Below are 27,497 nucleotides of genomic sequence, written 5' to 3' on the forward strand. Positions count from 1 at the left end.
GTGTCCTCCAACGCAAGATTAAAAAATGCTGTCTTTTCCCATCAATATGAAAACCCACCAGGTTTGGGCTACCACTGCTGCATGAGGATTTGCAGTTGAGGTCCGACATCCTGTCCTGCCCTGGTGGACGACAGCCACTACAATCAAGTGAGCTACAGGCATGCTATGGCTCGCTCTGTAGCAATGCTGTGGCCTCTTCAGGAGTTCAGCCACAAGTTACCTGGAAGCTTTTCCCTCTCTAACTATTCAAATAAACAGAACTTACACTGACTGGATGATTTAGCTATTTGTATGTGCGCAAGTGCTTATGATCCTGCAGTCCAGATTTCACCCACCAGAGTCCAGAGCACAGGAAAAACCCTGGGTGCTCGCACTATCAACAGTCTCCCCAGGGTTTCAGGGTAGTTGTCCTCTACAACCTCAATTATCCGAAGCAGGGCCTTAACTCCAGGCCGCCAGAGATGCCGCATATTTAGCCCTTCCAAGTCCACCAGACATGTCCAGGATCTAAAATAAACATGCAGAAAAAGACCTGTCAGAACTTCATTGCACAGTGACTGCTCAGGTTACGATCCACAAAATATTTCAGTAACACCATAGCCTGTACAGAATCTGGTGAAGCCAACAGGGGAGACCAGCAGTTCCAATAAAAAGTAGATCTCCACTCAGGCAGCAGACAGCCTGAATCTAGTTGAGCTTTCAGGTAAAACAGACACCCAACCCCGAAGGCAAGAACATACGCTGTCAGTGTGGAAGAGGGTGAAGATAGGCAGGCCTATTGCTAAAAATAATTCAAAAATGCATTTTAAATGAAAATGGAATCTGGCAGACAGTTTCCTGTTTAAAAAAAAAAGAATTTCAAGGATCTGGATTAAAATCACCACGATTAAATCAAGCAAGATTAAATCCATCTGAAATGGGACATAAAAAGATGTAAGGAAGGACCAATACTTGCTTTCATATGAAGCTGTAGAATTTATCTGCATTTAAGTCCACTATATATGGTACCCCAAGCCCAGGAACAGCCCGTAACAGAGACACACTGCTGTCTGCAGTTTAACCCTAAGGACATCATCTCAAACCTTCACAGAAGCATTCTTCTCACCATGTCAGTTCAAACTCTGAAAGGATACAAGAAAACTAACTATACTAACGTGATGGGGCGGCCAAAGATGTTGGTATTTTCTTCACATCTCTTTTGTCCTTCCTCGTTAATTGACAGAACCTGAAATCAAAGACAGTACAGACTAGGATTAGCCTGAGAAACCAGGATAGCCCAGAGATCTTATTTAAAACAATATAAAGCCCAGAAGTATACCAGTTTGAGAACTTGCAGTGTGCAAAACAGAGAATAAGAGTCTACGTTTTAAAAAAAAAAAAAGGCTTCTCTACTGAAAAGTTGTGCTGACCATACAAGGTACAGATACTGAAAATCTAAGATGAAATATAAGAGTCTCAAGATCAAATGTTTTCAGCTGAGCTGCACGAAAGGGCCATGGAAAGCTTACAGGTAAGCTGCAAATTATCAGAAAACATCTTTCTGGCCCATTCATACCATTACAAAAGCTTCACTTCTGTCCCTGCAGGAAGACAGAGAAGCTGTGCTGTGTCAAAGTCACCAAGCCAACTTTGAGTTGCCAGCCACAAAACACAGGAATTATTTCTGTCAGGCCGGTAGATTGCTGCTGCACTATAACAAGACTTCTAAACACCCCAAGGGAAATGTTCCTCAGGTGAGAAATGAAAGTACAACTTACATGTCGCAGCAGTGATTCCTCTCCCAGAGCTTTCACCAAACCTTTTGTGTCCATCTGGCCAAGACGAAGGATGTAGAGTGGTCGTCCATCTTCAAAACAAACATAAGGGTTTAAAGAGGGAAGTACTCTAGTCTCCCAGGCTATCACTCTAGTACCTTTTACAAAAGCCACATTAAATAGTTGAAAAGGATAACAATCATATCCAAAGGCAACCTTATCAAAGAGATGCCGCTTTGCACTAGCTCTAGTCTGCCTGATCTGTGCAGATAAAATAACAAAATTACAGCAAAACAGAGTGGCTATTTACAGGTATTGAATTGCTTTGTTAATGTTTAAAGCGTCAACACAACTTTCTCCAAAAATCCCAGGTTACTCATGAGGTCCTATAATGGAAACTGCGCTGTAGTATCAATGAAAGGAGCAGCTTCTAACCTTTGTCTTGATAATGCCATCCTCCAGTGTAGTATTCATCTAAGAGGGCTGGGGGCCTCCATGACTGCAGGATGTAATCCACCTGGTACTGCTTTCGCCAAGACAGTGACTGACAGAGCATTTCTCGAGCTTTGTCGATGTTGAAGTCACGAGCCCGCAGAAATCGAAGGATATGTTCATCTTTGGGGATCTGAGAGAAGAGAAAGCCCGAGGATCAGGACTGGTACGTTACCTGTACCATGGATCCATAAAGCCTGCAGAAAAGCCTGCACAGCATGCACCAGTTTTTAATCTCTTGAAACTAAGATAAGAAATACTAAACCCACATTCCTCCTCCTTCCCTCCTTAACTAATCCAGCTGAATGCAGCAGATGGTGCTAGGAGCACAAAAGGAGTGAGCAGTTCATGCCCCTTTGAGAGATATGGGCTTGGTACGTATCCGAGTACTGCACAGGCACAGCCTGTGGGAAGCCTTTCACTGATCCAATTGCCAGAAGCCCCAGCGAACTCTGGGCTGGCTAAAGTTTCCCTCAGCTACCTATCCACAAGGACAAACAAAATACTGAATGAAAGTAATAGAGCTGCAAGCTTACCTCCCCACAGGGCAAATTAGCAAAGGCTGGAAAGCATCCATAGGTAACACATTAACCAAGTGAAGCACTCGCTAGTTGGAGGGGGATCACGACTGAACAGTCTTTGAATGATTACCCACTAGCACCAATTTCAGCTCTTGTGCAGGCCCTTCTTCTGCTTTGCTGTTGACCGTGCTTCCCTGGTGTTGTTGGAACAGGAAAGCTTTTCAGTTCTTCCACAGGCTTTCCTGCCCCATCACATCATACTAGCTCTTGCAAAACAAACAGATCAACCAAAACTATAATATCATCCCAACACTTTATCAGTAATTCTAGCACCACAGGCACAAACGTCTTCCCAAACCAAGTATTCCAACCTTCTTCCAAATCTCCTATGTTCCCTTTAGCTGAAAATCAAAGAAAAATTGCTAGGAATACTAGACAGCAGGAATCAACAATAACGCTGATAGATTCCACAGAAGTGCCAAATTGGACTAAAACTCTGTCACTTGCCAAAACAACTGGATTACAGCTGCATATGCTATTGATTACTCAGTCCCTTCACTCTAACTCTCCCCAAAAGTGTTCGACCTCATTCGCTACATCACATTTCCATTAAAAATTCAAGTCCTGTCGAACAGGGATAGTCTCCTGCAGAGTATCTGTACTGCCTTAGCACAATGCAAGCGATCTGAGCCCTGCTGTAAGACAAAAAAGCACATGTTCAGGAGTCAAAGCTCTTTTGTTTGTTCACTGACATGCTCACAAAAACAGAAAGCAGGGAAGAAAGCAAAGCCGCCAGCAGTGTCAGGCTGGGAGCAATCTTGGTTTCACAAGCTGGTATGAAGCTGCAAGAGAGATTAAGAATTCATTCCACATGAAGAAAGAGTTCAGGCAGCCTAAAGCCAAGCCTAGAAGCACCTGAAGAGGGGATGGGAGATTAATGCTGTTCAGCATATTCTAGCACTTCGCAAATACTGCATTTGTATGTCATGGAAAGGAAAAGGGCAGCCTTCCCAAATAGGATCTCAGATGTATTTACAAGAATGCCACCAAAGTTTTCTGCATTGTAGCGAGACTAAAGACAGCAGAATTTTCATCAGATGATTTACATTTGCATTTCTGCTGCTCAGAGGAAGCTGTTGTTCACAAGACAACAGACAAAACCCACAAACATCTACAACAGCCCCTGGATCTCCTGCAAGTTGCGGGAGAGGGAATGGCTCTTAGAAGGTTTTGCTACTCTTAATGTTTCAAACCTATACTACATACCTGTACACAGCTACAGGTAAGAGGCAAGTTCAGCGCTTTTGTTTGGACCAAAGGCAGGGAGCTCTAAGGGGACTTACTCCACTCTGAGCAGAATTAGTCTCTTCATTATCTTTGTCCAACCAAAGCAGTAACTGCCATATGCAAGAAAATGAAGTTTTAATTTCAGCCTATTTCTCTATTTATTAGTGACACTACATGTACTGTTCTACATGGTGCAAAGCCATTGATTACTAGCTTTAAGTATCTGCAATTTTAACACCATTTGAATTTTTTTTTAAAGCAATGATAAATCTGATTAGAAAGAATAACGTCTAGTTTCGGAAGGAACAGGGAATGGATAGTGAAATAGGGTGAAGAGGACAAAAATAAGAAGGGACAGTTTCCAAGAAACAGGAGATCTACAAGTATTTTTTGACAGAGGAATAAGGACATCCCTGCTCCGAATTAAAAGAACAGATTGTCACAGCAAGGTAACAGCCCCTGCAGAGAAAACTCAAGTCATGTAGGAGAAGTTCCTGATTTTGTATTATTCTGATAGACAATTAAGAGAAGCAAACAGGTGAGTAGTAAGGGGATTTAGGATGAAGTTTCAATAGCCAGCACCATCTTTCCTACTTGTTCAAGACCGTGTAGGGAACAGAGCTCGCAAAGCCCACACGAAAGGGTCCAAGGCAGCTCCCAGCCGTCACTAAGAGCGCTCAGCAACCAGCTCTACCTTGCCAGGGGACCTAAACACAGCAAGCAGCTGTCAGGAAGCACAAGGGTTTGCACACACTCACAGAGCTCAAGCACCCAAGAAGCAGTTGTTTCACTTTTTCTCATGTGCTGTCACTTCTACCTCCTCCACTTTCCACTCCCCAGCCTCTGACTAGGAGGGGGAAAAAAAACAACCCCAGAACTAAACAGGCAAACTTTTAGAATGTGCTTCTTCCACCTGAAACCGAGACCCTTGCAGAACACACATGGATAAAGTCTCACTGTCTTACTCTCATCTAGGGCTCATTTTCAGCTGGATACCCAATAGCTGAGATACCTCCTACCGCACAGAAGTCCACACTGTTTTACTGGACAGATCACTGTAGACCTGAAAAGCTTCATGTCCTATATTTCAGAGCACAACTATACTTGGGAATTCATCCCTGCCCCCTTTGTTCTGTGTCTGCTTGTTGTCAAGTCCCTTTTATCTGACAGGAGGTTGAATCGGGGGAGACATAGATCACAAGTAATACTTAGTAGAGCAATTTTTATTAGTTAATCTGTTAGTATTAGCAGGTAGTCATTCACACAGTTCACTCGCACATACTCACAGTTACCTGGTTAGTTGGGAGGCCAGCCCCAGCCGGAGGCAGAGCACCATAGTGACGTGACAGCAGCTTGCAGGTAGGTGTTCAGACAGTCTTTTAAGGGGTCCTTTGTTCCATCGGGTATATATATATATATTCCTGTGGTGCATCTAGCAGCCACCACACTCTTGGACATGGTCCAAGTTATACAACTGTTGATGCTACCGTGGCCTTGGACAGATTTGGCAGATGTTTGGTGTTCTGAATTTATCAGCTCTTGCAGATTCAACAGCGTTGTTAGTCTCTGGAGCTTATCAACTGCTGGGATACTTTCACACACTACCTCAACACATACTGTTCTTCTCTTCGGCCTGCGGTTTTCTGGTAACTGTTTCTCCATCCACATTCATAGGTACGAACAAAACCCATGTGCACACTCACACAGAAGAGGACAACTTCATGAGTTCAGTAACAACAGAACTATAGCACTAAACCGTTGTTACATTTTATTTCTACATGGGTGATACACATTAGTTTTTCCGAGTAAAAACAGGGTTTTAAAAATCATGTTTAAACTCCTTAGACTCAGATGAAACATGCTTTCTCTCAGCTCTGAGAAAGATACAGCAAGGCATGCAGAAAATACTGAAAAAGCTCCTTGCAAACAGTAGCCTCTTTTCGAAAGGCCAGTTAAAAGAAAGAAAGAAAAAAAAAAGAAAATCTTCGAAAGCCCATGAATGCAGAGTACCTCCTAACCCACTCTGTATGGCCGACTGAGCAGTTAGCTTTAAGCCAGGAAGCTATTACCACTGAAACCTTACCTAGCTGTACTCTGTTTTCAGGGAGATGACTTGCTCCAACCATCTTTCTCCTGTTTTCCCCTCTTCCTAACCACTCTTTATCTACCCAGCCCACGCAATTACTCTGTTGCTATCCTTGGTCCTTCCTTCCCACCCAATCTCTCTCCATCAGGAAATCTGGAGTCAGATCCCTCTAGAGGCATTCAAGCTGCCCTGGGTCTTGTTTTCTCAGCCACATACCACTTATCCTCTTGGCCTGACCAGGAGGAGCCCAAGCAGCTGCTGACCGCAAAGCAGAGATACATCTAGCCCACAGTACCCGTGTTGAATTCAGGGAAAAATGTTTCCACCTATACTAGCTGGCCAACTCCAGCTGTACTTGCCCCAGTCTAGCGCCCTCAGCTCCTCTATTTTGGAGGCTTACACAACGTACCTCACACCGTAAGGTGAGGCTGTCTACTTCCCGAATCCTGTGTGGTTTTGAAATAGTACATTTTGATAAAGGAGATTAAAACAAGAACAGAATGAATTCTCCTCAGAAGAATTCAGTCCTTGGCCGTACAACCTACACAAGCCGCCTGACGTAACGCCGCAGCACACCGCCGACGCGCAGCAGTGAGAGCTGGGTGCTACAGCTGCCTCCGCTCAGCAGCATCTGCCCAGAGACCGGGGACGCACCACCAGCGCAGCAACCATTTCTCCCACCCCACCCTGCAGTCTTGGGAAACACAACCCCTCCGGACAGGCCAGTCTGGGCCACCAAGCCCTGGGCAACGCCTACTCTAAGCACTCAGCAAACGCACTATGCTCGGGGACCGCCGAGTAGCCCTTTCAATACTGACGGGACTGAACTGGGCCATGCAGGTGCAGATCTGTTGGATCCTGCTGCGTGGTCCCCGGCCGCCCTCCGTGCCTGGCCTTTTACCTAACCTCGCCAAAACAGTCGAGTCTCAACACACAAATTGTCCGCGACCCTGAGTTTTATTGTGGGGTCGAAGGCACACAAGCTATGAGACCAACTGAGTTCAGGCGTGCAAAGGGGTGCTCTCTGCCTCACTACCCACCTTGCCTTTGTGCGTTTCTTGAAGCCACTGGCGAAGGCGGATCAAGCAACTCTCTTGCATTGGAGTCAGCTGGCCCAGATATCGCTCAATGTAATCAGCGTCCAATTTGTCAGCTGGAGGGGAAAAAAAAAAAAGAACAATTCAGAGGAGACTTGGCATAGCCAGAAAGGAGATGTGCAGTTATTTCTACACATCAGGTTACTTATGATTTATACTGTAAGAGCGCAGAAGCCCTCATTTTAGCTGCCTGAGGGAAGTGAGTGAGTGATATTCTCACGGTGACTAGGGCATGAGGACACAGACAGCATGTAAGGTATCAGAGCTCGTTCAGTCCACCTGCCTCTTAGAACACTAATATTTCATTCAACCCTGAAATACTCCAGCAGGAGCTTTAAAAAAAAACCACAAAACGGGAGCTCTGGCACTCATCTCATTAACCGCTCCAAGTCCTGGGCACTTAAATCCCCTGGTGTCCTAAAGACCTCATGCACAATTCCAATGACAAGAGGCTGAAAAGCAGAGAGCTGAAAACTGAAATGTTATTCTGCTTACGGACACCAGAGGGAAAGGGAGAATAACACTACCATTTCTGACAGCAAGGGAGATTTCTGGCATGAGAAGTCCTGTGCATACCAGCAGCTCAAGGTCCCTCCAAATCAGAGACAAAGGACAAGGGGTTTGAGTCTGCCAGCATTCAAAGATAGAAGCAGATGTGCCATCCGAGGCGTGCATGTGCAGAGGCCAGCAAGGAGGCACCCAAAAAGGAGCAGCACAGGCCAGTAGCTGTGCTGGAGGCATGCAGGCACACGAGGAGGACGGCTGGGAGGAGGATCTCTGAGCTAGCTCTTCATCAGGCAGGATTTTTTTTTCAACAGATACCATTAACTACAGAATAAGGCCTGGACACCCACAGGATATGCTGTTGCTGACTGATAATACAGAAATTATATTTGATAAGTGCTATGCCCCCACTGAATCCACAGAGCTAGCAAGCTGGGGAGCAGTCCCAGGGAAGCTAATCGCTTCCTAACCATGAATATAAGCAGAAAAGTAAGAGCTACTCTCCTCTTCTGCTAGATGGGATCTGCCACTCTTTAATCTCAAAGCACATGAACATTTCTTATAGTCAGCTCCTCTGCGATTTTCACTCCTTTTTCCAGATGGATTCCAACACAGAGAAGCTACCAGAGAAGGTCTGGTGAGACCGGAACCATTGATAGTTCCAAACTCCAAGCTTTTTCCCTAGTTACACTCAGCAAAACAAGTGCTGTCTTTCCTTCTGAGGAATGACAACTCCTATTTCTAATACCACAGCTCTAAATTAAAAGGTCCCTCCTATTTCTTTTTGTCGGAGAATAATTTTATTTAGTCTAGAAGATACCATCAGATCAACACACAGAAAGATAGAGTCCGATTCAGGCATTTTGGGCGAGAAATGCATTAGGCAACATTCTGCAAGTTTGTCTTGGCCTGATATAGGGGCAAAAAACATCCAAACCAATCCCCAAGAACATTAATTTTGAAACAGCCAAAATGCTTCATTATAATTCAGTTATAGCGTACTCAAGATACCTTTAAGCTTCTCCAATTTAAAGTATAAAATACCTTAAAGTTCAGATCAAAACCAAGTTTTTTTCCAAGCTCAAACAAAAACATACTGCCTGCACAGTTTTTCTTGGCTTTTCAGTTTTGGGAAAAAAGTTCCCTTGTTTGTGTTTTTCTTGAAGAAAGAAAATAACTTTCCCTCCTCTCCACCCACAATCCAGAAGAAAAACCTCATGCCAAAAAAATAAAAATAAACTCATCAGTCAGTGCTACTCAAGGCATTTAGATTGCCAGCAGCTGCTACTGCCTGGACCGTGCATACCATCAGGGCTGACAGCCTCTGCTGGAGGGCAGGAGCTGCCAGTTTGCTCTTTGGTAGTTCCGCGAGCCCCAGACTCAAGCGGTACGTCATCAGCATCGTGTCCAACAGCCGGGGTTCGCTCATCCTTCTGTCTGCACACCGGCGGAGGTGTCCAGCGGGGGATGAATGTGATCCCTTGGGAGATCAACTCCTTCAGATAGTGTTCTATCACTTCCTTGCCCTGAAGGGGAAAACTCTCATTAGGAAAAAACAATCCCATCTCCCCCAAACCAGCATGTGCAGAAGAATTTTCCTCAGGACAGATGAATAACGCTGTTAGAGATAAACAGAAGGGAAACAGTTGTCTCCTTCCAGGTCTGCATGACCTTGTTGGAAAAATTTCAGTACAAAGCACCATACAAACGGTGGATTATAACACTGGCCAGGCGAATTCCAATGCTATGGATGCAGCTACCTTTATAACACTTTTATCCCATTTTCCTGCTCCCAAACGGTCAGTGAGCTGCCCTGTTCCTCTGCAGCCCAGGGGAAAAGACCACCGAAAGGAAGCACCTCTGCCCAAGCTACTGGAGAGACAGGGTGCTGATTTTTACCCAGAACTTTCTCTTCCTGCATGAGAACAGTGTCCTCAGTGTCTGAGGAGCCTGGCACCCACAGCATCCACTGCGATCCTCCTCTGGTACAGCCTGCTCCCTCCCCTGCACAGACACATTCCAGCAAGCAGATTGTTTTTGCTCATTGCACACTGGCTTTTTCTTTGTTTGCCCTGATGAGGCATTTCAGAGACATATGCGAGTGTATAAAACTATAGTGGGTCTATTTTACAGAAAAGAAAATAGAGGCACGCCGAGAGCAGGCGTTTGATTTTGGTTTTATGGCACAAAGGGAAGCCCATCTTACCCGCTTGATGTTTGAAGTGTACTGTTTCATGGCAATTTTTTCCACTGTGCTTTCAAAGCCAAAAAATGACTTGATGTCAAGAGATGCAGACTGTTCAAAGCAAGTCCACTCTTCATTCTCAGGGTGAACCTAAGCCCAAAGATACACATACGGTTGGATGGTAACAGATAGGTCACATTATGGCAGGGCCATTGCCCGTGGTACCAAACTGGCTATTTAATCCCCAGAGCTACAGAGTGAGGACACAGAAGGGGCTTCCTATGAAGCACCCACAGACCCACATTTAACAGTCAGTTTAATTCTCCCAGAGCAACAGAAGCACATCATGAACTGGACATATGGACGTTTGTGGTTAACCTAGCATTCTTCACACGCACAAGAAAATCAAGATTAAAACCCATCTCTGCCCCAGCAGACCTGAACAGTAATATTTGTAGCAGAAGTTGCACTAAAATAGTAGTGAGACTGCCCACTTGAAACCATCATGTCAAGATCTCCTTATGGAAAGACAGGGATTGTCTCTCAGAACACACAACTAAAAACCTCTACACCTGTAAAGGAATAAAAATGCAAAACAGTTTTTCTAGTTTTGGGTAGGAACTCAGCCACTAATGTCAGTCTTCCCCCCAAAACAGGAGACATGGCAGAGCGGGGAGTTTTCCCACTGTCAGTTCAATATCCACCTTTCCTTTCCAGCCATTTCCCCTCAGTTACTCTATATATGGTAAAAACCTACATAATCTTTTCCTCTTTTAAACTTAACCCTTTTCTGAGAGGGCTCTGCCTTTTCTCTGTAGGGGCTGCTGTTCACAAACTGACATGAAAGAAAAAAATTCCAGCCCCCACACAAAGATAGGAGCTCTATAAAGGACACAAATTCCCCCAGGGGAGATATTAAGTAACTGCAAGAGCAGGATCATATTTCTCCAAGTTGCTTCAGAGAACACTGCAGAAAAGGAAAGATGAGAATAAACCTGTTTCCGGTGCGCTCTGGCAGGGAAAAGGGAACTGGTAAAAATAGAGCAGGGAACCATCTTGAGGATGCAGACAGCTAGCTCCCGCCCTGTTCCAGGAAAAGCGCTCCCCTCAAAGCCCAGCCGCTGACATTTCCTTCCGAAGGACAGGAGCCGGAGGCAACACAGCCAAAATCAGCAAGTGCAACAATGTCTGAGAGATTCCAGAGTGGACCTGGGAGCACTTCAAATCTGTCAGAGCCTTTCACAACGATGGAAGTTTGATTTACTGTAGTTTTTAGGAAGCCCCATGCAGCCACCAAGTGATCTCTCATTCACGAAAGCCCCTCACCATCCAAAATGTTAACAGCTTTTCAACTCTGTCTTGCTTGAAACAGATGCTACTTACAGTTTGCTTGCTCCCAAGAAGCTAAGCTGTTGTCCAGTTGCCAAGAGGGCAGGTAAGTAACAGGATCTGGACTTTTGTTTAGGGAACAAAAAGCAATATCTGATTGCTTTCAGAAACAGATGAAGCTATTTAATGGTGACTGAGCCCTAATAGCACAATTACAATGAAATGGCACACTGTTGCTGAAGACACAGCCACAAAACGAGACATCCCAGGCCACAAATAAGGCTTAAGACCTTTCTCCAAATATTTAGAGCATGAAGATCATGACAAGATCCTAAAACTTTCACTTATTTGCGGGCAAAATTAATGGCCAGACTTTCCTCTGGCCCTCATCATAACAGATATTAAGGGTTTCCTTCTAAATATCCAGATCTAAATACATGCCCAAGCTCCAGATGCTTTTATTAACTTGAATTTCAACCCAAAAGGAACTCAGGGAACATTATCAGTTCTGGAGCACCAGCCGTGTTTTCTACTCTCACCCTAGGGCCTAACACTCTGATCAGAGAATCACAATCAACCTAAAAAAGCTTCTCAAGCCCTACGAAAGCACTGGAAAGAGCCCGCACCCTAAGACCCAGTGGCCTACCAGTCTAAGAGTATCCAAAATCGTATTACGCAACAGTCCAGTGTTCAAGTTCATTTGAGAAACTTCACCCTGTATGTTAGCACATGATTTTCAACACTTCCTTCACAGTCAAGTAGAAACAAGGCACTTACTGAGTAGCTACATGTCTCAAGGACGACAACACGGTTGGCAAAAGTCTCATTGTGGGCTTCAATGCGGAGAGTGCGCTCTTTCCAGTTCACGGTGTTTTTCTGGATGAAGAAAACATACTCTACTCCTGCAATCTGAGAAGGACGAAGAACCAAAAGGAGAGGCAAAAAAATAGAGAGAGAAAGAGTAACTTTAGAAGCCTTTATCTATCCGAGCCAGCCAACAAAATCCAGGATTCTCTGCCTCCTAGAGTCCGCTTGCCTTCTTTAGCAGCCTAGGAGCATCCACGTTCAGTTTGCAGCTCCGTTCAATGATATGTATAGCTCCGTCATCACTCCTGGATTCATGCAGGATTTCACTCCCCAGGAAAACTGGGATCTCTGGACATGTCGGAAAGCGCTTCTCATATGCCTGGAAGCGAAAACAAAACAAATTTCAGCTTCTGAGTAGATCGACTTTAACTCTTCCTGAATTAATTATTTCCCTTCCAGCAAGAGTCCGACAAAACAGATGCCCTTCACCTCTGAGAAAAGGGGAGCCAACGCAGGGGTTGAAGTTAAAACAAAATAATTATGAACAGAGCCGGCATCCACTCACGTCAGTCAGCAAGCTAAGCATGTCTTAACATGAAGTAGAAAGAAAAGCCTGTTGTTAAAGAGTACTGGGAAGGGACTCATAATAACTTGAACATCAGGAACCTAATCTTTAGCTAGAAAAAGCAAGCACAGCTCTGCTGATTTCTACTAGCTAAAGACTTGACCCAGAGATAATAAAATTCGAGTCAGACATTGGCTGTATGAAGGAGTAAAAATATTTTAAGGCACAGGAGTATTCAAATATGATGTGTCAAACAGTTCTAGTTGTCCTAGACTATCAAGGGTAAGACCACCAATTATTGGCTACTCACTTTACCTTGATTTATCCATTTCTAAAACAATTCTGTCCTGGTTCTGAAATCTTCCTTGTTTTAATTAACCCACATCCCTCTGAAAAGCCTTTTATCCCAAGCTTCTTTATCAGCTCTAGCAAAAATCCAGCTGTCCATGGCACTTGCAGCTAACAAAGTTAACTTGCATAAATGCTACCTACTGTTGCTCCTCTTTCCCCTAACTTCTCCATCTCTCTTGTATTGCAAGATCTTCACGAGATGGAATGTTTTCCTTGGATTTCTGAAAAATGTCCTGCATGTTGGGATGCTATTGTAAATATGTAATTGAAGCAACACTAGCACAAGCCGCACAAGAAGCCAGCCCAGGATTCAGCTACAGCTGCGACAGGAGGAGAACGCGTGCTCCTCCCACAGCACTCTCGGAGAGCTACCCCATTTTGGTCATAATTTTTTTTTGCTATCATTCCACAGACGAGCCTAACCTCGATGAACTGCTGCCATCTTTCCATCTTCCAAGACGGGACAATCATTTTATACAGCATATAATTCTCTCACGAGTATTTGTATTTCTATCTACCACAGAAGAAAATATTAATGTGACAATGATGGAGATCAGCTCAGTTGTCAGCACATGCACAGCACCATGGGCACGCTCAGGGGTGGCTGCATTCCCCGTTACCACAGCAGTTCAAGGGCTGGTTGCCCCTGTACGTATTCATGTAGCCTGGTGCTGTGAATAATAACTGCTCTTAAAATAGCTCAGGCACTTAAGGACACATTCCAAATCTCCTGCTCCTAGACCTCCGAACGGAATAGAAGTTATTGCAGATTATCGTATTGCTCTAGGAGCGGGAGAAAAGTGCAAGCAGACTACCAGCTTGAGTTCTGGCCATGAACAAAAGCGCACAGGTCTTTAAATCATCCTCTCCAAGTCGCTGAGTAATGTTCTGCTTGCTTTGCCACATTTCTTGGAGAACTTCCCCATATCTGTGAGGCCTCTACCTGTGCTCTTCTCTCCTGATCACAACTGAAATGTTTTAGATAAATATAAAGCTTCCCATGGCAAGTGACTGTTTCCCACACCAATCCACCTGGCTCCATAAAAGCAATGAGTGTGCTTTTGTTGAAGAAGCTTAAGTTGTTATAACGGAAAGTCAGAGATAGCTGTCAGGCACTGCCGCAGGATGCTTCCAGCTATCCGCTCCTGGTATACTGCACCTTCCTCAAGGGTCACAGAGCATAAGGGGTGCATCCCTTATTACCCCCTCTCGGATATCTGCAGTTGCCAGCACATTAATCTCAGGCAAAGTTAATACTTCCTACTTGTAGCTCTACCTGTCCTCTCCCGATCCTCCAGACTCCAAACCACCATCTGGTGCTATCTTGAGGTCAAAGCCTTCACCCTCTTCTCCCTTGCTAATCTCTTCTATTTTAGCACGCACAAGCAAGAGTCTCTCCAGGCCACCCAGACCACCCATTCTTAGTGACTAGTCTCAGCATTCAGGCAGCTAAAGCTGTGAACACCTTTGGAATACCAGAACATTTAGCAGCTACTTTTCAACTGTTTGTCCCATGCCACTCCTTACACATGCCCTTCTCATACTTGCAAAAAGTGTAACTGAAAAAACCCTACCCTAAAAGGAGGGTGCCCCAGTTAATCCCATGACTTTGGAAAACAGCAGCTAGTGCAGAGGCTAGACAACACCTCGAGTGCCAGAAGATCATGTAAGAATAGTACTATGATTGCCCATAGGCTTGACAGCAAATCACAAGTCTGCCTAAATACCCCTAAAATCCCACACCTCCATTCCTGCAAGGAGTGCCAGGCCCTCCTCGCCCTCAGCTACGCAGCACCATATCCCTCGCTGCCTGAACTCAGGCACGCTCTCCACCGCCTCGGCTCACAGCTCCAAGCAAGCAGGTAACACCATACGTTGCAGGGCTCCATGTTCAATGAGCAAGGACTAACCATAGGAAGCAAAGTCTGAGCCAACACCATCTATTTCTCTGGGTCAAGATTAGGGCTGGCCAAGGATTTCTTGGCAAGTACGCATGATTTCCCACGAATTTAAGAGGTGCAAAGCAGCTGTGCCCTGAACATTTGCGGGAGTCTGCAGAGAAACAAGAGCTGTTCTACTAGGACAGTGGACGGTTAAAGCACAGATACCCTCCAAAGGCCTCACTTCAACAGCTTCACCAGGAATACTGAGCTGTAAGCGCCTCCTTGCCATTAAAAGACTGTAATGGCCAATCTGAAGCCCCCCACACCACCACTGAATAGCTCTCTGGCTCTGATTTGAAGATCAAGCCACTGGATCTCAACAAACAGCTGGTTTTTTTCTCCTCTACTATGCACTTGACACAGCTGGAGACAGGCTTCCTAATAAACTGTCGTTAAATCTAGCAAAACCAAGACCAGGACAACTACTAACAGAGTGCAGTCACTATTTCGGACAGCTAAACAACATCTGGAGAATGAAGAAAGGTCAGGGCAGAGAGGCACATGTCTATGCACAGCCCTGGTGATATAACTAAGATAACTGCCCAAACCCATCACCTAAATAGGTAGAACATTTCCATACTTGAGAAAGAATCCCTTTCACACATTGATATTAAGTCCTTTGCTAATCTTCTTTGCACAACAACTCTAAAAATACAGCAGCTGAAGATGCCTGAGATCACATGAAGGACAGCTGAAGCACCACGCTGCAGTTGCAATAAAGTTGTACTGTTAACATGCCTGATCTTTCATCACTGAAGAGAGTGAGCTATCAGGAGAGCAATCCATCTTTTGCACCCAGCATCCTCTTGTCAAAATCAGGATCTATACACAACAGTACCTTTTTGCTCCAACAGAGAAACTGAGGGAAATCAAAGACAGAAATATTTAAAATTTTTTTTCAAGCCATTGCCAGAACTAGTTGTTATTTTCTCCGCCTCTATGATTCTGCAGAGTGCAAGGCGAACAACAGAATATCCCAGTCAAATGAAAGGCACGGAGTACTTAATATTAGCTTGTTTTAATACTTCGGCTGTTAATCTCCCTGCATTTACTCTTTCATCTTGCTGCAGCAACTCCGCAACGACTAGTATATAGGAACGCTTTGTCTCTCCCTTCTCTGCCCCTCCTTCCCCAGAAGGAACAACAGCAGTATTGTGCCACTACTTTCTCTTAAGTGCGTACCCACAATATTGCTTTAAGACAATCACCTTGATGACCGAAGTCTTGAACAGGATCAAATATATATATAAAATGAATGGCTCCATGAAGCCACTCCCTCCCTTCTTCTAAGCCCCACTGGGATCAACATGGACAGGCAGAACCAGCTAACGCTTTGCGCACCTCCTGCAAATCCTCCAGCCCAAGCCAGCCAACGCGTCACGCCACATCCCGGCTTGGGCTCCTTTTCTAGCGCGATCAGTCTCTAGTGTTGACTTCACACCAGACTGGATTGAATAAAATCCCCAAGCAGTTGCACAGCAGCAGGAGCTGTCTAGGCAAGCCAGAGGTCTGCATACACCTGATTTACCAAGCAAACTATCTCAACAACCCAATTTACATTAGCTATTTTCTTAAAGGTTCAGATTAACGTGCTCTCTTTGTAGCCAAAAGAACTATTTCACAAAAGCTGGTGGTTCAGGCCCATCTGTTTTTCACAGATTTCTTGCAAAAGAATTGTTGAAAAAAAACAGTCCAATGTTGGTTTTTTGTAGTGGACTGTATATACATAATGTGACCAACATACAAATGTCATTTAAATCTTTGCAGTTATCTCCCTCAGAGTGAAATTACACATTAAATTTCACAAGAGAGCTGGGTGAAAACAGAGTTCAAAAAGATCCCAAATCCCTCTCTGAGATATTTTGCTTGGAAATAGAACCAATTGGTTTTGAGTGCATCCAAAGTATATAAAAAAAAAATCAGTTAGATACAGATGACAGCCTGTTGGAATTAAAAGATTCAAAAAAGTAGAAAGTTGTCGTGGTTTAACCCCAGCCAGCAAAAATAAACGCCACGCAGCCGCTCGATCACCCCCCCCCCCGGTGGGATGGGGGAGAAAATTGGGAGGGCACAAGTAGGAAAGCTCCCGGGTTGAGATAAAAACAGTTTAATAATTGAAATAAAACTAAGTAGAACAGTAATAATAACAATGAGAACAACAACAATAACAGAATACACAAAGCAGGCAATGCACAACAGAACCGCTCACTGACCGCGTGTCACGAATGGGGGGCGAGCCCCCCCCCCCCACCTGGTTTTTATACTGAGCATGATGTCCCATGGTATAGAATACCCCATTGGCCAGCTGGGTCCACCACCCCGGCTGTGCTCCCCCCTCCCGGTGCAAGCATCACCCAGCAGCAGCCAAAGCATCAATGGGCCATCAACGCTCCTTTCACACCGAACCCAAAACACAGCACACCCCCCAGGCTACTGGGAAGAAAGTTAACCCTGTCCCAGCTGGAACCAGGACAAAAGTAAATGAAAAAAAAATTACAAGTGAAACAATTCCTAGCTAAAAAATTTAAAACATGCAGGAAAGTCGTAACAGATACTCAAGGTTTCGGTAGTGTCAGATCTTCCTTTCACACGGAAAGGAAAAACGAGGGAAATTTGTACAAGGCTGCAGTGCGTGTGTTTGTGTGAACACGACCTGCCCCGCTATCCCAAGGCGCCTCAGCAAATGTGCTGCGGCCACACGTGCGGCCAAGCCGCCACGGGGGAGTGCCACGGCCCGGGGTGCGGGGAGGGGGGCTCGCCAGCCTTACCGCATAAACCCAGACCAGCGGTACCACAGGCAAGGCCATTTCAAACTGCTTACAGAGTGACCTCTGCACCCCAGTCCAAGACCCCTTAGTGCTACAGGAGCTGACAAATGATTAATCACGCCAAGCAACGATTAATCGACAGGGAGACGGCTGACTATGAAATCAGTAAAGAGTGCTTTGACTAAGGTTTTGCCCTGCAGTCTCCTGGGAGATGCGTCTGAGTGGTTTTACCTATGCTGGCCAAACAGTTTATGGGACCAACACTGACAGTTGAACATACCTTGTGAGAAGAGTCTTTGAGGACAATGCAAGGAAGCCACACTTAAGTGTCCTAAATTGTTGGTCAAATACACAATAACTAGTACAAAGAAATGCATCTGCGAGAAGAGATTGCCCTGAAGGTCAGCCAGATGCCAAACAAGAACAAGTTATACAAGAATACAAGTGTCAAAATGAAAAAATGACATCCTAAAGCCTCACAACCACAGAGAAAAGGGGAAATTACCCTCCGCTACAAGCCCTCTATTTCACCTGCTTAACCCCTTCCCCTCCAGAGCACAGAGGTCCTCTCCGAGTCCTTCACCTTCCTAGTATCAGGGTGTTACACACAGTGACAGTGCAAGTGTGTTCCTGCTCCCCCCTCCAGTTTCGTCTCCTGTGGACTGACAATAGCTGTATAGCTGTTTCCTATACGATCCAGAGAACATGGCCAGAGGGCAGGATCTTTTATAACAGCTACTCCGGTTTCTCCTCTGCAGGTTTCAACATCCTTTTCCAGCAAGTGACCTTGAAATCAATTACACAACAGAGGCCTTAAGAATCCAAAACAACAGGGGCATCCAAGCACTGAATTACTGCATGAAACAAAACACCTTAAAAACCAAACTCTCCTGCACACGCCGAGGCTCCCAGAAGTTTCTTCCAGCCCAGTGGCTGCTGGGTCCTGAATGGTTCCAATGTCCTCCAACAAGAGGCAGCTTTTGCTAGATGATCTAGTTTCATACTTTAATATCCTAGAGGGAATGTTATCCTCTCAGTCTTAGGGCTGCAAACCGACTCCCAGTGCAGCAGTTCCGGCTTTCTCCCCACACCAGTCACCTAAGAGAGGTGATTCTTCAAGCTTCTCACTAATACACAGCAAACGGGCAAACTGGTTTGGATTCTCCCTGTCAGCATGCAGGTCCTTTAGCAAAGTAAATATACAGAGCTTGCATGCTAAATGCTGCTGCCTATGAAATCATGCAGAAACACACCAAGCTATTTTGGAACAGCGGTTGGCAGGAAAACATTCATCTTCTACTTGGTAAGTGATGCTCTGAAGTGGCTGCACGGCCATCATGTCTTTAGGGTTTGGTTGGTTGTTTTGAGGGGTTTTTTTTGGGGGGGGGAGGCTGTTTGTTTTTAATACTCATAGGGCTTCCTTAGGGACAGCATCATGGAGATCTGTTTCACATTCCAGCAAGAGCACAGGAATGGAAAACTATGGACCGACTGCTGTACGATGCCAAGATGAACTTGAGGGATATTCAAGAGTGTAAAAGCTCAGCTATTGGGGAAAATGATATTGTGTAGAACACATGAAAGAACTAAACTGTTATTCACCTGGAGACAGAAACTGTTATAGTCAATATTATATGAATATGTTACAAGGATAAGACTTCATCCTTGTGCTAAGAGGTAAAACACTTCAAACATTCGTGATCAAACACAGAGTTTAAATCTGTATTAATTAACGAGATTCCTCAAGGTCATGATACAGTCATGTGCAGTTTGCCAGGATAAAGGAAGAAAATGTACATCTATGTTCAGATGAAGGGGAAATGAGGAGGAGATACGATAACAAGTTTTGAGCTAAAGATGTCCAGATCATCATCCCTTTGAAAAGAGATGATGAGAAGCAAGATAAGACCCCTCATCACTTTTAAGTAGGAAATGGATGCATTTGGACTAGCTTTTGAGCAGCTCTAATGATACATAAATATCTCTCTCCAGATTCAGGTGTTTTCAGATTATGGCCTTCTAGGAAAAAGTAACCATTTCATCTTGCAGTCCCTCCTACTACTTAGTCTAACTGCTGAAGGGAACCACAGGGTCTGCATACATATTCACCAGACACAATAATCCATTTGCTTTGTAATCACTAGAACAGATACCTGCTTCTCACTAGCATAGTAGTGCAAAATGAAATACACGTGGAACAATTGGGAGCAGGAAGGGATCAAATGGACATTTGGGGTACAAAAATGCACTAAAGTCAGGGAAAAGGGATCTTCATTTTAAGGAGGTGCAGAGCATCTGCAGAAAAAGTCTTTGGAGCTGAGAAAACACACTTTTGCTGGAAAGAAGAAAAAGATGTGCCAGTGAGAAGTCCACTGGACCACAGTACCCAGGCTGCAAACATTGACCCAGTGTTATCTCTCCCTGGACTACAGCCAATAATTTGCCTCATTTCTTCAGATTTTGGTGAAAGAAACAATTCAGGGAGCAGCAGCTGTCTATTACAATACAGCCACAACTGAGTGACACAGCAAACCTACTAAAACTAGGACATGCACTGCAGCTGCACAAAGCTAACTCAGGAAACTACCAACGTGCCTGACCTCCTGTCTGAGAAGAAACAATACCCCATTCAAGCTATTCTGCTGTAGCATGCTCCTCTGCTTACCAGAGAGAAGAAACTTGGTGGTGGAGCAGTTCAAGTCACAAACAGCACAACGCATTGGCCTTTACAAATAGCTATAGAAGTGATGCCTTATCCAGGAACCATTGCTAGCTGGTTGGACACATTTGCCATAGTCCATCGTGGAAAGAGACAGATAAACCAAAATAGGAAGGCAAGGAAGCAGACGTCTCAGGTCACTAACACCTTAAAGAGCAAAACACAGCAATCAGTGTGTCACACCACACACTTACCGCTCAGTGAATCACCGCAAAATCTTTGGCTGGCTTACAAAGTTGCCTCGTTGGAAGGACAATCTGTCTTTGCCAGAAGCGGCTGTGAGAATTTATACAAATTGCCCATAATTCAGGGTCAAACTTGGGCAGGTCACTGTGCTTAGCAGTTTAAAAAAAAATCCATGCTGGTTGAGATGTAACAATTGATGATGGTTCTAAATTTTCTCACCTCTTTTGGTCCCTGCTCAAGAGCTTATTATTTGTCTTCCGCACCTACACGTTCAGTAGAAGAGAGAAGGGTCTTTTAGTCACTACTGGAATACAAGATAATGGCGATACCTCCAGCTATGTTTTGCCTCTTTGTGCTATGCTGCAGTGCCATTGAACTATAGCTTACTTTAGAGCTCATCCATTCCAGCACTAGACTGCACTGATAAGATTAAGCTCGAGACACAACTCATCCTTCAAGGAAATAAGCCTCCATGTTGCAGCTGGAGAAGGTGATTAAAGAAAACAGGGACTATCCTGTACAGACTCTTTGAATTACTATAAATCTCTCCGATCCACACATGGTGCCAGCACCATCCGCTCCTAAACCATTCTTGCCCAGCAAATGGTGTCTTAGCAGTGGCAATGCAGAGCTACCAAAGAGACTTGTATGATCCCCACAAGACACACTAAGCAGGTCAGATGTGTGGATGTTGCCAGCAGTTCTCCAGAACTCTGAATCAATAAGCAGTTCTTCCATCCACTTCCAGCAGCTGTGGTAAAGAGCACTCACCAAACATTTTCTACTCGCTTGAGGGGAAACGTCCCACACCATAATCTCAAGAGAGGTTTGTTAGCTCTTTGCTCAGCCTGACTATTGCTCACTCTCTACCTGCTTAATACCAGGAGGAGGTGGCAGGGCACAGGGACCGAACACATGAATACAGCTGTGAAGAATCATCCCAGCTGACACAGAGATCATTATTTTCAGACTTGTGTTGCCAAATGCTTCTCAGCAGTAAGATGATGGGATATTTATAGTGTATCTTGACAGCCTGGTTTCAAACCATCAAGTCACACTGAAGCATCATGTCTTGAGTCAACACTAGATCCTCTGCAAGTGCATAAAATGTTAACCCAGTAGCTTCTGACAGTCACAACATGGCAAAAAGAACAGACAAGGGAAGCTGCCTTCTTTAAAATACCTGGCACAGACCATGGTTGCAGACAGACCATCCACATCCAAAGATGATTTGTCCACACTCAAGAGGCAAGTTCTACAGACCTAACAATCCTGCCAGAGAGAGCAGATTCTGTTTTGTAGGGGAGTATCCATTTCTTAACTACTGCTCAGATTACTCTTGGGACATTTCATGTCATATGTGACATGGATTGAACACCAAAGAATAACTATTTTAAAACATTTTCCCCCTTGCACATTGATTCTCTCTCAATCTCTAGGATACTGCCAACCAGACATACCATTTCAGACAGTACCTGAAAACCGTGTCATTATCTATGTCACAGCAGCTCCAAAGGAGCTTTCGAGCACTGGGCATAGAGGCTACATGCTGCAACGCTCTACCGTGTCATCTGCAGCTATCCAAGGGCACAGTGGGTAGCAGGCCACTGCAGGAACCTCTTCTCTGACATTCCTTTAGATGCTGCGCTTAGAGCTCCACTCCAATCTCTCTGGCTACTCTGCACAGCCCTCTGACCAGCTGCACCACCACTGCTGCTTCAGAGGGATTCCAGCTGCCAGAAACCACTCCGCTCTCCCTGCAGCAAGTGCTCTTCTGGTTCCAGAGTTCACACTTGAAAGCAGAGGCTACGAACCGGCATCAAATATTTTAGTTAAAATTCTACTTTTCTTTATTTAAAACCTGCCTGTGATGATACTAGAAAAATGACAACAACTTGGAGCTCCAGATGGGGATATTCCGGTCTGTAATTACAATTAAGTATATAGGAACTCCCAAAAATGTATTCTGTGGTACATCTGTGCTGTAGGCACTGTAAGATATTGCACTGTAGTTGACCTAGACAGCCAATCTGCACATCTTATGTAGCAAGACAGCAGCAGCCTTTCTGAGACCTGGGAGGGCTGTGAACACACACATTGAACTTATCACTCTAAACAAACCCACGGAACTAACATGATCCTTGCTAGACACCAGTCTGCTTGTACATTATACTGCTTTCACACACCATTTTATCTGTTACCAACGTGTCCTGCAAGCTCTTTGGACCACACTGTGGTGCCTACCCAGCAAAAGAGGGCTCAGAGGTTCCGTTGCAAAAGCATCACCGCATCAGTCAGTGAAATATTGAATCCTTTAAGACACCAGAGAGAGGAGAGCATGCACGATATATCAGGATTTAAGCAGTCTCCTTATATACTCAATGTGCTAAATGCAACAGGAAGAAGTCATTAAATAAAGCTACTTACAAGATCTAACATCTTTAACACAATGCATGTTGATGCTGAAAAGGCAACAAATAAAAATAATTTTGAAAAGGTGTATGGAAAGCAATTCTAGCTGTCAGGACCTGAACGTCAGAGTTTCTTCTCCTGCAGCTAAACCTGACAGCTAAAATAGCAAGGAGCTGCTTTCAATTAGACTGCATATACAAGCCTCCCAACACTGTTGGCACAAAAGCATGTTGGGACAATTGTAAAATAAGTGATGCATTTTGATTTTAGTCGTACTGGATGTTTGCCTCCTGCATGTAACTGTGGGCCAGATCCTGAACTGCTGTAAATGAGCAAAACTTCAGTGGCTGCAAAGCAGCTTTGCCGGTGTAGTCAAGGCTGATCTGCTGGTGGATTATTCAGGGGCAAGAGTGAGGACCTGTGCCAAATCCAGTGACTACCACCAAGACTGCTTCAGCAGGGTCAGGTACGCGAGAAAGACAGGGACCACGGATGTTTGCTTTTGATGGGCTACGACCCTGTGTTACAGGATGAGAGAGTAAAGACAATGGAGAAAGAATACTTTCTGCTGCTTACTCCATGTGAAGTAATTTCTGACTCTAAATAAACTTGCAACATTTGTAGCCTGCACTAAATTTGCCACCCAGCTTGTTAGTGCCTCCAACACTCAAACCATACCGAGAAGGAACAGAAGTATACACCATTAATCTCCTACTTTATCTCACCTGAAAAATAAAGAACTCCAGATCAACTAAATGCAAAGAACACTGAATTGCCAATAAAACTAGAAAAGAGAGTCACAGAGATGCTTGGAAGTACGGGTGGCAGGCCAGGACCTCAGATGACCAAGGTTTCACTTGCAGACACTTGCAGGGAAATCATGAGCTGCCACCTAACAGATCTGTTAGAGAGTCTGAGTGACGCTCGAGATAAGAAATGCCTGTATACCACACATACACCTAAAGAACTCAAAGTTTGGGGTCCCCACCCCAAACTAACGTTGCATGTAGCAGAAGCACGCTAGAATGAAGAGTACCACTCAGCCAGTGCAGCAAAAAACATACACCACTGCTGTCCATGCGTGCATTTTCAAGAGATCGGGCTCTCAGCTGCTCATATATGTGTCAACACATGCCGTGGGCAGCACCAAGAAATGAGGTCACGCAGAAAGCAGCACTGACTCACATCGTGCACATGTGGGGCTCAACAGCAGTTTGGTCTTAAGCACAGAGTACAACTGGTACACGCAATGAGAGCCGATGCTACTGCAAACTTCCAAATGCCTGATCTTTGTTCTGTCTTTTCAAAACCAGGACTTATTTTTAGATAAGAGTAGTAAACCACTCAAAGGCTGCAAACATAAAGCTGATATCCTATATGCAGTAAGCTTAAATGTCAAGTTACATATATATATTTTCACATATACATTTTAACTAAACCCAGCCTTTAACCTACTAGTGTTGTGTTTTGCAGAGCTTTTGTTTCATAGAAAAGCTAGAATCTCAGATAGTAAAGTGATAAAGGTTTCATTTGGTTCAAGGTGTAAAACCTGCAAGCAGAACATTCCCCTTTTCAGGGTCTGCATCCTTTACCATTCCCTTGGCGCCAGGCTGTGCAGAAAGACCCCTCGCTTACAGCAGAAACCATAAATTGCTATCAGTAGCAATAAGAGCTGAACGAGAAGTACATTGTAAATGTGGCAAGAGGACCAAACAATTGGCAGAAGTGCCGTCATGAAGTTTCTCATTTACACCACTGTACATCAAGCACAGAAGACATGTAAGAGTCCCTGGGGGGGTATTTCAGTTAGGAAACATCCTAAGCAAAATTAGTGTATGCTATAAAATATGCAAAAATGGCAGATGTCAAAACCAAGTGTGAAGGGCTGAGTGCACTACTAAAATTAATGGGAACAAAACTCCCCACTCCTTTCAAAGCTAAAACTATCTCATCTAACCTAATAATTCATTGGCAACAAACAGTATTAAAAATGCTGTCTCTCTCTTACCTCTGTTTCCTGTACAATTATGCATTTTGGACTGGCTCACCCAAATCACATTCTCAACTCCACATGTCAGAGAGGGCTCACAACAATTTACATCATCCAGCGTAAGTTATCACTCAAAGGATGTGGCAGAAATACTTCTTCCAGATTTTTCCCTCTTTCTAATATTTTAGTAAAAAAATTCTAGCTTTAAAACTACAACTACTACAAAAAGAAAACAAAAAGGTTACGCTTGGGATTTTCTTAGCTGTAAAATAAAACGAGGAGACACATGCAATCTCAGACCTGCTGATCTAATTGAAGAGAAGACAAGATCTGCCCAGAGAGGCATGGACAACCCATTTGAGGGAACAGCTCCATTTAAAAAGAGAAACAAAACAAAACAGAGATAAAATGGAAAGGAAAAACATGACAAGATAGCAAAACATAACGAATGTCAAGGTTCTTTTCAAGTATAAGGGATAAAGATGTCAGGCACTGGTTATAATTTGAAGAGCATAACATTTGTGATCCTTTAATGCGAGTGCAGATTAGGAACAAAGCAGGTAAAAATCACTACTGTGAATTTGGACAGGTGTGGAAAGATCGTCCTTTGTTTAAACCTTCTTCAAAGGGAGGAATCTTCTAGCAAGAAAAAGAAAAAATTCAAAACTCCTGAATGACCAGAAGAGACTTGGTAAGCCGATTCCTTTTTAATTCCTCAGATGCACAGGACTGGCAAAGAGAGCAAGGAGGGAAACGCGGTCCTCCTTCCAAGGACTTGGAAGATATGTCAAATCTACTGCCTACAAATGCCAGAATGCAAACTGCAGAAGTATTAGTAAGCAGCAGAGTGTAAATCCATAGACAATTATCCAGAGACACACAATAACAAAGAGAAGGCAGGGCAGATCTTTTCAATGTGTATAAATACCTCGTGGTAGGGAGTAAAGATGACAGAGCCAGACTCTTCTCAGTGGTACTTAGGATGACGGGCAATGAGCACAAATTGAAATAAAGGAAATTCCACTTAAACATAAGAAAAAAAACTTATTTACTGTCAGAGAAGTCAAACAGTAGAACAAGTTGACCAGAAAGGTTGTAGAGATGGACATAGTCCTGAGCAGCCTGCTCTAATTGCTCCGCTTTGAGCAGCGGGTTTGAACTAGATGATCTTCAGAAGTCTCTTCCGACTGTTGAGATTGGATTCTATGCTTCTGTCTGCGATGTGTGAAGTTGCCTCAGGTCTGATACATGAGGTGGTGCCTTGCTCTTTATGAAAGTGTTGGGCATCGCGAGTCCATTTAATGGTTGGACTCAATGATCTTAAGGGTCTTTTCAATCTAAATGACTCTATGATTAACAGTAAAAGCACCCGCTCATCTGTCAAGCAGATCCCCGTGCTGTCTAGAGAATGAGCTGCACACACATGTACTCTGTACAAGTCCAAGGAAGATAAATTATGTTCCCGAGGGTAGGGCTCAACAAAAGGCATGGGAAACACTATGCGTTTGAACAAGGCCAGGAAGCGATGAATCGTTTGCCTCATTTGGCTATGACAACCCTGTTTCTCAGACCCTCATACCTGAACGAAGGACACACACTTTTCTACAGCGGGGTCCAAACATCCGAGGTTCTGAGGGAAAAATACTTTTCCTAACAAACAGTACTTACCTCATGACATAGCCTGAACAGACCCCAGGAAGTATGACCCTCCCCATTATACAGGTGAAGAATCAAGCACAAGCGTATCAGGCTGAAGGGTGCATAGAGACCCATAAAATAAGGAGGTGTCTTGAGGTCACCCACATGACCTCTGCTTTCCTACCATCAACCACGGTATGAGAACTCGGCACTCCAAAGGTTCACACAAAGTATTTGAGGGGAAAAGATGAAAGCAGCTGAATATCAGGTTCCCAGTGCCGAGGAAGCTGCTGTCAGATTTATGTTGAAGCAGATTAACAGCAATGCCGTGCGCTGCGGAGCAAAACAGCTTCACTGTACGCCCACTCTCCCTGCAAAACTTCCAGCAACTGACAGCTAGCACCTGACAGCTCTGTGAAATCTGCTCTGCCTCCACACAAATGGAAGACTCCATCTGAACACATCAAATGCGATAACAAAGCCTGCACCGAACTCAGCCTGCATGGACTGCCACTAGATTGAAACACTGCTTTATAATGCCAGTCTTCACAATAACACAGATCCTGCTGTGAACACATGATTTTCACAGGACATTAGAGTGGGACTAGGGGGTCTATATTCAGCTCCCTACTCCACTACACAGTCCTTTGTGTGACCCTGGACGTGTAACTTGATCTTCGTAAGAAAGAGGACTAATAATTTTGCTAAGGTAACAGGAATTTGAGTTTGCTAAACACCTAAAGGATGACATTTACAATCCCAGCCCTGAAATCCCAGGGAATTTTAAGTTCTGTCATGTTGAAAAACTGAAAGCAAATAAAACTAAACCACTTGAAAAATAAACCCATCAAACCCTGGCCTTT

At 44.3% G+C, this 27,497-nt stretch overlaps 1 protein-coding gene across 2 annotated transcripts in view; it reads right to left on the bottom strand.

Annotated features, from left to right (window-relative positions):
• Positions 1–27,497, bottom strand: part of SEC14L5 (SEC14 like lipid binding 5) — a 38,890-nt gene that overhangs the window by 4,120 nt on the left and 7,273 nt on the right. For both annotated transcript variants that reach the window (XM_075165872.1, XM_075165873.1), the window contains 9 exons: positions 12,292–12,441; positions 12,033–12,164; positions 9,948–10,076; positions 9,048–9,267; positions 7,181–7,293; positions 2,190–2,379; positions 1,758–1,846; positions 1,155–1,225; positions 336–507 (listed from right to left, as the gene is read on the bottom strand). In XM_075165872.1, coding sequence (XP_075021973.1) covers positions 336–507; positions 1,155–1,225; positions 1,758–1,846; positions 2,190–2,379; positions 7,181–7,293; positions 9,048–9,267; positions 9,948–10,076; positions 12,033–12,164; positions 12,292–12,441 — 1,266 coding nt within the window. The remainder of the gene's footprint in view (positions 1–335; positions 508–1,154; positions 1,226–1,757; positions 1,847–2,189; positions 2,380–7,180; positions 7,294–9,047; positions 9,268–9,947; positions 10,077–12,032; positions 12,165–12,291; positions 12,442–27,497) is intronic.

This window comes from Calonectris borealis, chromosome 16, assembly GCF_964195595.1.
Source record: "Calonectris borealis chromosome 16, bCalBor7.hap1.2, whole genome shotgun sequence".
Lineage (NCBI taxonomy): Eukaryota > Metazoa > Chordata > Aves > Procellariiformes > Procellariidae > Calonectris > Calonectris borealis.